Source organism: Gavialis gangeticus, unplaced genomic scaffold (assembly GCF_001723915.1).
Source record: "Gavialis gangeticus isolate Ggan-Ray unplaced genomic scaffold, GavGan_comp1, whole genome shotgun sequence".
NCBI classification, from domain to species: Eukaryota; Metazoa; Chordata; order Crocodylia; family Gavialidae; genus Gavialis; species Gavialis gangeticus.
The window spans coordinates 18,462,690-18,474,835 of record NW_017729011.1 but is presented as its reverse complement, the minus strand read 5'-3'; the positions used below and the strand labels follow the sequence as shown (position 1 = coordinate 18,474,835).

General features: G+C 51.5%; 1 protein-coding gene across 3 annotated transcripts in view; it reads left to right on the top strand.

Moving 5' to 3' along the window:
* RALGDS (ral guanine nucleotide dissociation stimulator) overlaps nt 1-12,146 on the top strand; it is a 112,295-nt gene that overhangs the window by 22,271 nt on the left and 77,878 nt on the right. The window contains exon 1 of one of the 3 annotated variants that reach the window (XM_019510729.1): nt 2,121-2,521. The exons of 1 other annotated variant lie outside the window; for it this stretch is intronic. In XM_019510729.1, the coding sequence (XP_019366274.1) occupies nt 2,393-2,521 (129 nt within the window). In that variant the 5' untranslated portion in view covers nt 2,121-2,392. Of the gene's footprint in view, nt 1-2,120; nt 2,522-12,146 lie in introns of those variants that run through there. One more of the 3 variants, XM_019510731.1, reaches the window with a different exon arrangement.

Genomic DNA, 12,146 nt, shown 5'->3' with positions numbered 1-12,146 from the left:
CAGACCCAGACTCCACTGAGCACAGGCCCTAGGTGTGACATTAAACCCCACTCTCTCCCCTTAGCTCAGGCACGGAACAAGCAAGTTGGGCGCAGTGACATAGCGGAGTCGCTCTGGGTTTCTTTGCAAGTAACCAAGAGCAGGCTCTGGCTCTTGGTCCCCCCAGCTGCGCCATCGTTTGTGATGCTCTGCTGTAGATGGGCATACAGCCGTGCCTGGCACAGCTTAGCTTCCTGCTGGAATTGCCCCAGCCTAGAGGGGCAGGACTAGAAGGGATCCTACCACCAGACTCATGGAGCACAGTCCTGACTTTCCTGGGCTGGGCCATTGGGACATGTAGCGTGCTCAAGCTCTGTGTTGGAGTTGCCTTCAGCGCACCTCCTGGGAGGCTATCCCACCCAGCCTCTGCTGGCTAGAAACCTTTGTGTCCTTTCTGCCATGACGTGCACCTGGCCTGTTTACCGTGGTGGAGCTCTGTACCTGCCTTGTCCATTTGCAAGGGCCTGGACGTCTCCTGTGGCTCATGTGTCAGGAAGGGAGCAGGGACGGCTCCGTGGCTGGACACCGAGCCATGCTTGCAGAGGCCCAGTTACCTCATGTTGGAGGAATGAGAACCCCCAGGAGGTCTCTTCTGGAGCCGTGCATGTAATCTTCATTTGTGACTCTAAGCTGGGCTGAAGCCCACAGCCAGCTGGGTGGATTTGGAGCAGCAGGGGCACAGCTGCTGCCTTGCAAATGATGGGAGATTCACACCCCCTCACAGGCCTGTGCTGCAGGCACAGAGTATCAGGGCTGCCTCATCAATGGAGCCTACTTGCTGTTTGCCATCAAAGGATCCCCCACCCCTTCCCTGAAGTGGCTTCCCTGGGCCTCTGTTCCACATCTCCCTCGGGTGAAGGTTGAGTTAATTGTTCTTCTTTGAACAGCTTGGCACGGAGTCAAGGTGCTGGACTGGTGGTCTTCCCGCACCCACTGGTGGTCCTCTCCCTGCTCTGTCTCTTTCTCTGGCCAGGGAGGTTTCAGTCACTTCCACTGCATGTAACTGGTGCAGATAAGGACAAGAGAGCCAGCCAGGGGACTTGGCACTGGCACTGAGTGGGCTTGCAGTCTTGGAGAGGATGCTGCCTGCTGCAGGGCCAGTTGCTGAGCTGTGCATGGCGGGAGGGGCAGGGAGTGTGGGGAGCAGGGTGAAGGCTGTCTGGGGGAACAGCCTGTCCAGCCGCCACCTTTCTGGCCAGTTCCTGCCACTTGCAGCCACCTAAGGTACCCAAGAATCGGGGAGAGGTGCTCAATCACCTCAATCTGTGATGAATCCATATAGTAACCAGCACCCTTGTTCCATCTGGATTTCAAGGCTGCAGGCTGGTGCAGTCGCTCATGGTCACCTCCATGAGTTGTGCTTCTGATGGGGGTAAGCAGAAGAGCCCTAGAGATGAGCTTTGCTGGACAGGAACTTGCCCCTGGAGAGAGCATATTCACAAAGGCATTGAACTCTCTATGGCCTGATGTGGGGTGGTTGCCACTGACTCCATCCTGTCACTGCTGAGTTGAGTCTCCATGCCTCAAACCCTCCTGGGTCTTGTGCTGCCTCTGTTTCAGCCCCATCCGAGTACAGCAGACTCCACAGCCAGGGAGGGAGCCCCATACTTGGTAGCACCTGGCCCTTGGGATAAAGCTTTCTATGCAGAACTGATGGCCTGTCAGCTTGTTGCTATTCCATCACCACTGGATCCCTGAGCACTCACTGGGCATAAATTATTTCAGCCTCATGGTGGTCCTGTGAGCATGGGGAGGCACTGGTTTGAAACGGTGTCTTAAACAATAAAAGGAAGGGATGGAAGAGAAGAAGGGGAGGCTCCAGCTTAGATCACCTTCACACACCCAGCTCCGCTTGCTCGTTTGCCTCGACCGCCACGGGGAAATGCTGTAGCTGCTGCAGGCACAGTTTGATCGTAATCAGAAATCAACAGCAGGCAGGACCTGTTGTGTCTTTTGAGACAATGCACAGGGTTTGTGAGTGCCATGCATGTAGATGAGGCTGGAAACCCCGTGCCGGTACGAGGCGACAGTAGGAGCTAGCAGCGTAGATCACACCGAGTCAGCGAAAGGAGGGGAGGTTGGAGGAAAGGAGCATGCCGTGGCACGCCTGCAGAAAAGGACTGTTTCTCAAATCTCAAGAACATCACTGGCTACAGACACGGACACAAAGCCTCAGTACAGCTCCTCGACTCTTTGATTTGCAAGGAAGGAAATAAGCCCTCTTAGTGCAGCAGAAGCAGCAGCTGTTGGCAAGATGCGCTGGCAAAACTGAAAGAAGGGAGATCTCCTATCTGCTTCGTTGCCTGGGTTAGACTTAGTCTTAGTCTAGGAACTGGGAAGAAAGAAAGAGCATATGAGCGAGCACAATCCCTCCATCCTTGGGAAGATGGAGGCAAAACCTTTGTTCAATGTGCAGAAGGCGCTGATGCAGCCTGTGCAGATGTGCATGCTGGATATTCCCCTCAGCGTCCAAGACGATGATGTGAGTACAAAACCAGGGGTGTTCTGCTTATGGGATGGGGGTAGGGAGGTGCTTGGACCACACCCCGGCCAGTCTGCAGTATCCCCAGGAGTGGGGAAGTTCTGGTGAAGTTGGAGCTGCCCGGGGCGAATGCAGTCTCCAGCAGTCACAGTTTCCCCATCACCTTCAAATAGGTTCATTTTGTGGTGGATTGTCTCGCTGTTGCAAAATCCAGAGCACCTGAAAGGGAAGGGAAATTAAATTCCTGGAGTAAGAGATTCATCCTGCCACTTAGAACAGGTGGAGGTGGTTGCTTCGTGAGATGGGGCTCACCAGGATAGTCCTACCCCAGGCCTCCCCGGGGCGGCCCGTGTGTGATGCTTTGTGTTAACACAGGGCAGGTCTGGGGTGGAATTCCCTATGCAGAATTCAGCTGCAAAACTACGTTCTCTGCTGCAGACTTGGCTTGACAAGCTCTATCTCCTAATCTCTTTTGTTGTTCAGTATGGGGCAGAGCTGAGTTTTTCTGACTTGAGACAAGCCACACTGCAGTGGCACAGGGAACCTAGGGGCAGGATTTAGGGCTTTTAGCTGGGTACAACAATCCTATTTGGATGCAGCATCAAGGCAGAGATTACTACATGTGGTGAAATCCGGAAATTCATAGTAAAGGTTCCTATGGTAACCTTAACTGTGCCCACTGCACAAGTACTTCCTAGATCTGATTGCACAGCAAGTGGGCCATATGACCAGCTGGTCTGCTTGATGACCTGATATAGCTACATCTCCCTTGTGCTTAGAGAGGCATGCATGGTGTCAGATCCAACAGTATGTTGTGCCATCATGTGGGCTCCAGGCTGGTCCTGTTGCAAACCAAAGCCCCTGAGTTGAGTTGGGGCAGAAGTCTGATTCTTGGTAATACCCATGTGGGAAGCAGTGTCTCTGCTGCAAGGACCTTAACTCTAAATTTCCCAACCAACCTCAGGACTAACCTCTTCCTGTTCATGCCTCAGTGCTGTTGATACCAGTTGCATTCCCATGCTTTGAAGAGGCAACAAAAAAAAAAAAAATGGGGGACACAAATCAAAAGGAGCTTGTGTACCTTGGTGGTGCAGTCTCACTGCCAGGCGGGCTGGGGGTGAATCCCAGCAGGAAGGGAACCCAAACTTCCAGCTCAGCAGATGGGGAGTCGGGGGAAGCATCTCCATAAATAAAGGTGGCTAGCACAGAATCTGTAATTAGCAACACCCTGGGGCTTTAGCCAGGACCTGCTCATTGGCTGCGGTTGCTGCAGTAATGAGGATACCTGCATCGGTGCTGACAGCAGCTGCGCAGCCAGCTGACCCCACTGGAGCTAGGTAACATGCACTGCATCAGGAGATGTGGTGGGTGTGGGAGAGCCTGAGTGCCCAGTGCCTAGCACCATGTTTCTCCCACTGAATGAATAGGAGTTGAGGGCAGGGCGTGCTTCTCCAGAAGAGGCCAGGAGCATGGGACAGAGCAGAAAGACATGTGCAAGGACATGCACAGGTGGGTGAGAGAGCCAGAGCCACCTTGCCTCACTCCCAGCCCCAGTGTCCTGGCATTTCTGCTATTACGTCTCGAAACTTGGCTGGCGCCTTAGCCTTCATCGTTGCAGCATCCGAGCTCCTGATGTGCCCATGGATTCAGGGACAGTTCTTTCTAGCATGTTGTTCTGCAGTGTTTCAAGGCTGTTTAGGACCCAGGGGCTTGTACAACGCTGCTGAGCAACCTGCTTGAAGAAGCCCATTTCTCAAGGCTCCTGCCATGCAGAACCCGTTCCTGCTGGGTGGGAAGATCCAGCGCTGGATTTATCCCTGGCTATTGCAGCGTTACCTAGGGAAGTCTGTGGGCTGGCCTCAGACAGGTTGAGGATTCCCTCTTAGCTGGGTGAATCATGGAGGATAACAAAGAGGAAAACCTGACCTGGATAGCCGTGCTCACCTGAGCTGGGGTCTTGGTATTGACTTGGGGAATAAGAAACCCTGATCTGGATTTTGCTGGAACAGCTTCTACTCGTTAAAACGACTCCTGGTTTTATTGTTGGAAGTAAAATTTTTGCTTTTTATTTTACAATAGAAACACCATGTTTTAGGAATTGTTTTCATTAAAGCCGTCAGCAGCTGTGCATGTGTTGGATGGAGTCCCGTGGCATACCCTGGTGGTTTTGGGGGCGTTGGTGGGATAGTGCTGCCTTCTGAACAGCTGCCTGGGTTTAATTCCTGGCTAGTAAAGTAATTTGTATGGGGAAATCTTAATGAGGTTGTAATAGGGAAAACAGTCAATTAGGATGCCTAATTTAGGTGTGTGTGGAATAAGCAGGAAGAATGGGAAGTCCGGGTATGCCGCCCAATTTTATTGCATGACTGGAATAACAGACTTGGTGGGATGGCTCATATGACTGGAATATGGATATGGATTCAGGAAGGACATGCAGGGAAAAAGGAAGGAAGTGCTTCCATGTATATTGAAGACGTATGGGTTTGTTCTGAGTTCTTGTATGAAGTGGGTCATGGTTGTATTTGGTAGTCCCTGGTGTGAGATCAGAGGAAAATCAGAAAGGGCAATGTCGGGGGTACTTGTGGTAGACAAGCACGTGGCTGGCGTCACAAGACCCCAGCACGTTTTCCTGCCCCTGGCAGGGGGTCGGACTCGATGATCCTTCAAGGTCCCTTCTGACTCTAGCGTGTATGAATCCATGAATCGCACTGGGAAGAGGAGCTGAGCTTTTTAAATATATAATCTAAAGCATCCAAATCCTGGGACCTGGTGGTTATGGTGATCTTGACTGCTGTGTTGTCTGCTGGGAAGGTAGCAACAGTGCACAGACTGGCCCTCGAGATGTTAAAGCAGGAGTGAGCAATATGCGGCCCACAGGCTGGATCTGGTCTACCAAGGGATTTTGCCCAACTGGCAGTGGGTCTCTTGGGCCTGCCCAGGCCAGGTGCAAGGAGCTGCCTGGGCTGTGGCATGGGTGGACAGTGGGGCTAGGGCAGCACGGCTGGGCTTGTTTGCTTGTAGCCCCGGCAATGGCAGCTCCTTCTTGCTTCTGCTGCCATCAAACCTGGCCCCACTGCCCAGGGACCCTGGCCTATCTGCCCTGTACCCACCCGAGGCATGACCCACATGGGCAGGGCATGCAGTCGGGTGGTCGAGATGGGGCAACAGGCGGGTGGGGAGAGGGACAGGTAGGCAAGGCCAGGATCTCAGGGTGGTGACAGCGTGAGGCTGAGGCTGGGGCAGAACCATGATCCACTACCCACATGCCCCTGCCCACACAACCAGCGCCCGTGGATCACCCTGTGGATCACCCTGGCCCTGCATTGTCACCGCCCCTTGATCTCAGGCTTGGTCTCACCTGCCCACCCTGTCCCATTCCCAGCTGCCTGGCTGAGCACAAAGCAGAGTCACTTAAGGAGTTTTGGTAAACTGTTGTGTGTGGTGGGGCAGTGTGTAGGGGGGCGTGATGCTGACCCAGCCCGCAACAGCTCACTAAAACTCCCTATGTGGTCCGTGGACCCAAAAATTGCCCACCCCTGTGTTGGAGTGTGCTGGAGACAGTTTTTGTCACAGGGTGGAGAAAACTGCTGGTGGAGGCAAAGAACTGAATTGTTTTATGACTGATCTGTGTAATTTTTTTATGACAAGGCAGCTGTGATGGGACTGGGAGCTCTGACTCCTTGATCAGTGCGCACAGTCTGTGGAATAATTTATTTGCAGTCCCTTTGCTGGGATTTTGAGGGACATCTCTATCCCAGCAGCATGGTAGGTGTTGAGTAATCCCATGTTTCAAGGCTTCTGGTAGTTGCCAGTAGCAGTTGGGAACGAATTTTCTCTTATCATGATTCATGAAAAAGTCTTGTTTTATTCTGGAGGTTGTATTCCTTCTGAAGCACTGGGACATTGGCCACAGCTAGGGCAGAGGGTTTTGACTGGAGAATGAGGATGTGCCTACTGATGCTTAGAAAAAAAACAGAGGTTCCTGCCTAAGGGTCATGTTCTTCTGCTCTGGGTTAAACTGAGAGCCAGGTTTGGGTTCAGGGAGGAGTGTTTCCCTAGATCATACTGGCAATGATAATTGGGGGTTTTGCCTTCCTCCGTAGTGCAGGTCAGGTCCTTTGCCTAGGATGTTTTCCAGTACAAAGTCCTCTCCTGTTACTGCAATGACTGGGCATTAGCAGTGCCCTTGTGTTCCTCCTTTCACCTTTGGCAATGCTGTGTGCTGTATGCTGTTCTTGGTGTTTCAGGTATTTGATATCTTGTCTGTGAGGATTTGAAGCAGAGATTCTGGGGAATTGAGGGATAAATGATGGCTTGCAAATGCAGGGGACTAGAATCAGTAGCCCAGGAAGCCGGTTTTAGGCCTGTGTTTTCAAATTGCTGCTTAATAGGGAGGAATTGGTTGGGAGCCTGAAGGTAGAAGGTGACATAATGACTGAGCATGAAATGGTTGCGTTCATGAGCCTAAGGGAGGGGAGAAAGGAGAACAGCAAGCTAAAACTTTGGCCTTCAGACAAATAGATTTTAACAAACTCAGAAAATTAGTAGGCAGAATCTCATAAGAAGCAGGAGTCATGGATACAAGTGCAGGGGACTTGGTTGTTCCTTAAAGAGACAATATTATGGGCACACGACTATTGGGACAAGAACATATTAGCCCAATGCAAAGGAAGGATTGGAAGAATAGCAAGAGGCCAGCTAGGCTGAACCGTGAGCTCTTCTGTCACCTGTCAGATGACCAGCACAAGTAGCTTCAAGGACAGAGTGCAAGTCCTCAGCCTCGAGCAGGGGAAGAACACATTACAAATCACGTAGATAAGCTGGATGTTTTCTAATCCATGTGTAATTCATCCTGGTGTACTCGGGGAACTTGTGGAAGGAACTGCAGAGGAAATCGGCTGCTTGCTTTGAAAACTCCTGGAGGTCAGGTGAGGTCCCAGACAATTAGAAAAGAGCATATACAGTGCTCACTTTTAGCAATGGAAAGAGAGAAAACCAAGGGGATTACAGCCCGCTCAGTCTAACTTCCATATTAGGAAAGATACCTGAGCATAAGGAATAGATTTGCAAGTACATACAGGCTGAGGAGATCGGTAATGGCCAGCATGGATTTGTCGAGAACAAGTTGTGTCCGGTGAATCATATTTCCTTCGTTGGCAGGGCAGCAGGTCTTACAGATGCAAGGAGCAGTGGATGCAATATACCTTGACTTCAGGAAGACTTTTGACACTGCCGCCTGCACCTTTCTTAAGATTGAACTGGGAAAACCCAGTCTAGGTGAAAGTGCTTTACGATGAGTCCATAACTGGTTGGAGGATTGTGCTTCAAGAATAGTCACTAGTAGCTCGGGGCCAAGCTGGGAAGAGCAGGTGTCAAGTGAGTTTCTATAGAGGTCTGTGGAATACTTTCATTGACGACCTGGATGTTGTAGTGGAGTGGACATATATTGAATTAGACATCAAGCTGCCTGGGGTTGGCAAAACAGGATTAGGATTCAAAATTACTTTGGCAAATTGAAAAGAGGACCTGAGATAAATAGGATGGCCACAGCTTCTGTCCCAGTATCCCCATAGGTACCTACATTTGAGGTTTTCACTGTATAGTGTATAGTTTGTGCTTTGCCTTTTCCTATAAATATCCTATTCTGTCACCTGCATGGCAACCACGGCACTTCCCGGCTTCTTGGCCTTCGTGCTTCTAGTACAGAGTACTTGGATTCCCACTGGGGAATGTCAGCCGGCAGCGTCTGGGAACAGGCTGTGCAGCCTTTTAATAGAAGGATTAGCATCTGCAGGTTGGGAACAGACTTGGGCTTGTTGTACATAAACTTGTCTAATTCCCCCCACCTCCATTCCCTGCTAGCATGGGAAATACTAGCTCTGCCTGTCTACCCTGGAGAGGTGGGGGAGCAGTCTGGTACACGCATGCTCTCAGCCACACCTGCCCACAGGGCTGGCATCTTGTCTGCTGACAAAACTCATGCCACAGTGGAAACTCCACTTGGGAAATCCAGAGCTGCTTTTCCCTCTTGTGCCAGCATGCAAGCTCCAGTTGCACAATCTAAATAGCACACTCTCTCCTTTTCTGGTCCACAGGTCAGAAGGAGTTCATGAGTCCTTGCTTGCCTTTCCACACTCATGCATACTTATCTCTTCCATCTCCTTGCAACGCTATTGCACACCTGTGCCAGCACTGAGAGGTTTAACCTGGTGAGAGCCAGCCAGAGCTGCCTGCCCTGGTGTTCCCTGTGTGCTGGGGGTTAAAGGTACACTGGCTTCTGCAGCTTCCCCTTCTCCATGGAGTTAGTTTGAGCAGATTTGGAAACATTCTGAAGTCCTGATGCATTGGATATTGGAGAGAGGGCATCTTTAACATCCCTCACCTCCGTACCCAGCCCTCAGGAGGTTTCAGACTGCAGGCTCCCCATTTAAAAGAAGTATTTCTGAGGACTGTTCATAGGCACTCATTCCCAGAGCATTTGTCTTGCCTCCATCCCTTGCTCCGTCAGTCTCTTCCACCCACTTCTGACGCGGCCCCAGTTCAAAATTCATCTTGCAAGTGTGAAATGAACCTGCTCACATAGTCCTCAGTGCATCTCTGTAGCATTAAACTTCGCAGTTCCCAAAGGGCACTGGCTGCATTGGTGGGAGGGACAGCAGGGGCTGCTGAAGGTCAGGGCTGCAGGGCATTGGGCAGAGCTGCATGGATGAACACATCCTGCACCTGTTTTTGCTTTATAGGGCACTAGTTGCTGAAAGCTGGTTCTTTGCTTCCCCAGAGCTGAAATTCATCCAGATGTAGTTGAAAAGAATGAGCAAATGAATGAATGCTGGTGTAACACCGCAGTGGGCTGGCCCCAGACCAGAACTGCTACCCGAATCTGCTAGCAAGGGACAGCAGGATGGTCAGGGGGAGGGAGAGATAAGAGGAGAGAAATGCGGAAAGGGAGGCCACATCTTTCCCAGCACTGCTGGCCTCAGCCTGTGCTGCCACAGCACCGAGTGCACAGCCCCGAGGCTGAGTCATGCACCCCCTAGGCTGCCTGTTGCTCTTTCCCAGAAGCTCTCCAGCATGCCAGGAAATCTCTCTGGTACTGGATGATCCTTTTTTACCACTCCTGTCCTTGCAGTGGCTACACAGATCCTTTTGCAAAATCAGCCTCGCCCATAAGCAGACTGCCCACCCTCTCTCAGGACACTGCGGCCCCGTCCCAGCCGCTCCTCCTTGTAGCACCCACATTTCACACCACAGCTGGCTGCATGTTTGTGATGGGTGAAAAAATACCTGTAAACACAAGGCAGAGCCTGTTTATTGGCCAAATGCTTTCCATGTCCTTTCTGGGGGGGTAACCAGCAGGTGCTGTGCAAACTTTCAGGGTGTGCAGAGGACTGGCAGACAGAGACGGGACTGATGCAGGTGGGAGCAGGAGACCTAAGCGCAGGGATCTGGGGAGAAGCTGGCCAGGCTGCCTGGATGCTGGAAGGATTAGGGCGGGACAACTGGACACAGCACCAGGAGGAGATGTGAAAAGGGCGGCCTGAAGCTTGGGAAGCAGAGCTCCCATCCTGCTGTGGCCTGCATCTCTGGCTCTGATTAGTAGTTTGTTCGGTGTGATTTGCAGCCAAGAGAACACATCATTCTCCAGGTATGCTGCAGCAATCTGCCCAGGCCCATCTGGGGATAACGTCATGCAGCCCCTCTCTTGTCTCTGGTGGAAACTCCTGGCCCAGCTCCAAGCCTGGCCTCCTCCACCAACTGGGGAGGGGAAGGGGGGAGACAGGCGATTGACTTCATGTGTGCTTAAAAAATGAAAGCCAGAGCTGTACTCGGGGCCCTTCACTGAATGGGGACAGGTTCCTGCCCTGCGGCTTCACCCAAGCCTCTGTCGCTGCCCCAGAGTTGGAGCAGGGGAAGATCTCTCCTGCCAATGCCACTCCTGGAGAAGCGGGACTCTCCCCATTACCCTGGAGCCAGCTGATGGGGCAGGCAAAACTGGAGAGGCTCCCTCACCTGTGCAGAGTGCACAGCTACAGAGGAACTGTTACCTAGTGGTTGGAGCCCAGACCTGGCAGACTGGGAGCTGTGGATTCCCAGAGTCCCCACTCTGTGACCTCGGGCAGGGCACTTTTGCCCCACCAGTTTGCAGCCGTTAGAATGGGGATCGCTAGCCCCTCTTTCCCAGGTTGGGGGTTGGGAAAGGTAATTTAATCATGTTCACAATGCTCCAAAGGGTTCGTTCAGCAGAAAGTCCTGACCTGTCAGAACCAGAACTTTAGATGGGAATGTACCAGTTTGGATAAAGCTCTCCTTAGAGAAACCCAGGGGGGAGGAAGGAGAGCCTTTGTGAGCCTGATGGTCTGAGCCCTGGCTGAGTACGGGAGGGACCCTGGTTCAAGTCTGTCCTCTTTCTCCCATGTCCTAGGTGTGTGCCCTGGTCACCTGCCCGCTCTGGGGCATGGGTCTCTCTCTTGTGTGGACCGGGGGGGGAGGTGGTTATTTTGAAACCTTTTTCAGAAGGTCTCGGTATTGTTTTTCAACCATCAGGATTTCATGAAGCCGCCTACCCGTGGCTTCTGTCAGCTCTGCCCAGATGTTAAGACCGCTGCCCTTGCAGGTTATTCTAAGGCCAAAGCAATGTGCGTTCAAGGTCATTACTGCCTCTAGTGCAGTGGTTCTCAACCTTTTTAGTTTTGATAGTCAAGGCGCCCCTAGGAAAATCTCAATTCTTTGTCTTGACTTGTTTTTTGACTGCAGAAAAATAATAGAGCAATTTTTTTTCTGTTGAAAAGAACTCAAAGGTCAGAACAGGTCACAACATTTTTAGCACTGTGGATTCTTATCTGAAATCTTCTGACTTCATCTTGTGAATCATATTTGTGGACCTAACAGCACTAACATTGTGTGACACCTTGAAAGGATCTTAAGGCGCTCAAGGGTGCTGTGGCACCGTGGTTGAGAATCATTGCTCTAAAGGTTCAGATTAAACCACCGGCACCTGCAGTTACACAATCACTTGGACCCATGGCTTCCCACCCAGTGTAATCTAGCCCCTTGGGCTGCCATAGCATTGTGCTGTAGATCAGGTGGAGGGGTGCTGGCAGGGTTGAGCAAGAAGCTAGCTTGCTTGCTGCCTACCCTCCCTGGTTGCAGATAATGCTATCAGCCCCTGCCTTCCACAGCTCAGCAAAAAACCTTGCAAAATCCACCCCCAGAAAAGCAAGAAAGGCAAAATGGGAGGTGATTTCCAGAGAAATGAGAGAGCTTGGCTAAGAAGAGTAATGGCTTTTGTGCCTGTGAAAGCAAATCTAAGATGGGGAAGTCAGTGTACCGAATACAACAAGTGACACAAAGTGCCTTACGTGGCATTCTTGTAATTCCTGAATATGATGGAAATTTATGATGTTCTGTTTTGTTAGCTGAGCCAGCAATATCTGCAACCAGAGAGACAGCTGGAATCCACAAGGTTGGGAAAGGCTGGCACAGCATGTCCTGGTTTAATGATAGTGTTGTGTGCGGCGCAGTGCAATGTGGTGCAGTTCATTTACCCCATGACTAGTTTGCAGTGCAGTCGGTTGAGTGATAGGCACCACTACAAAGCAAGGCACTATAGTACGGTGCAATCCAG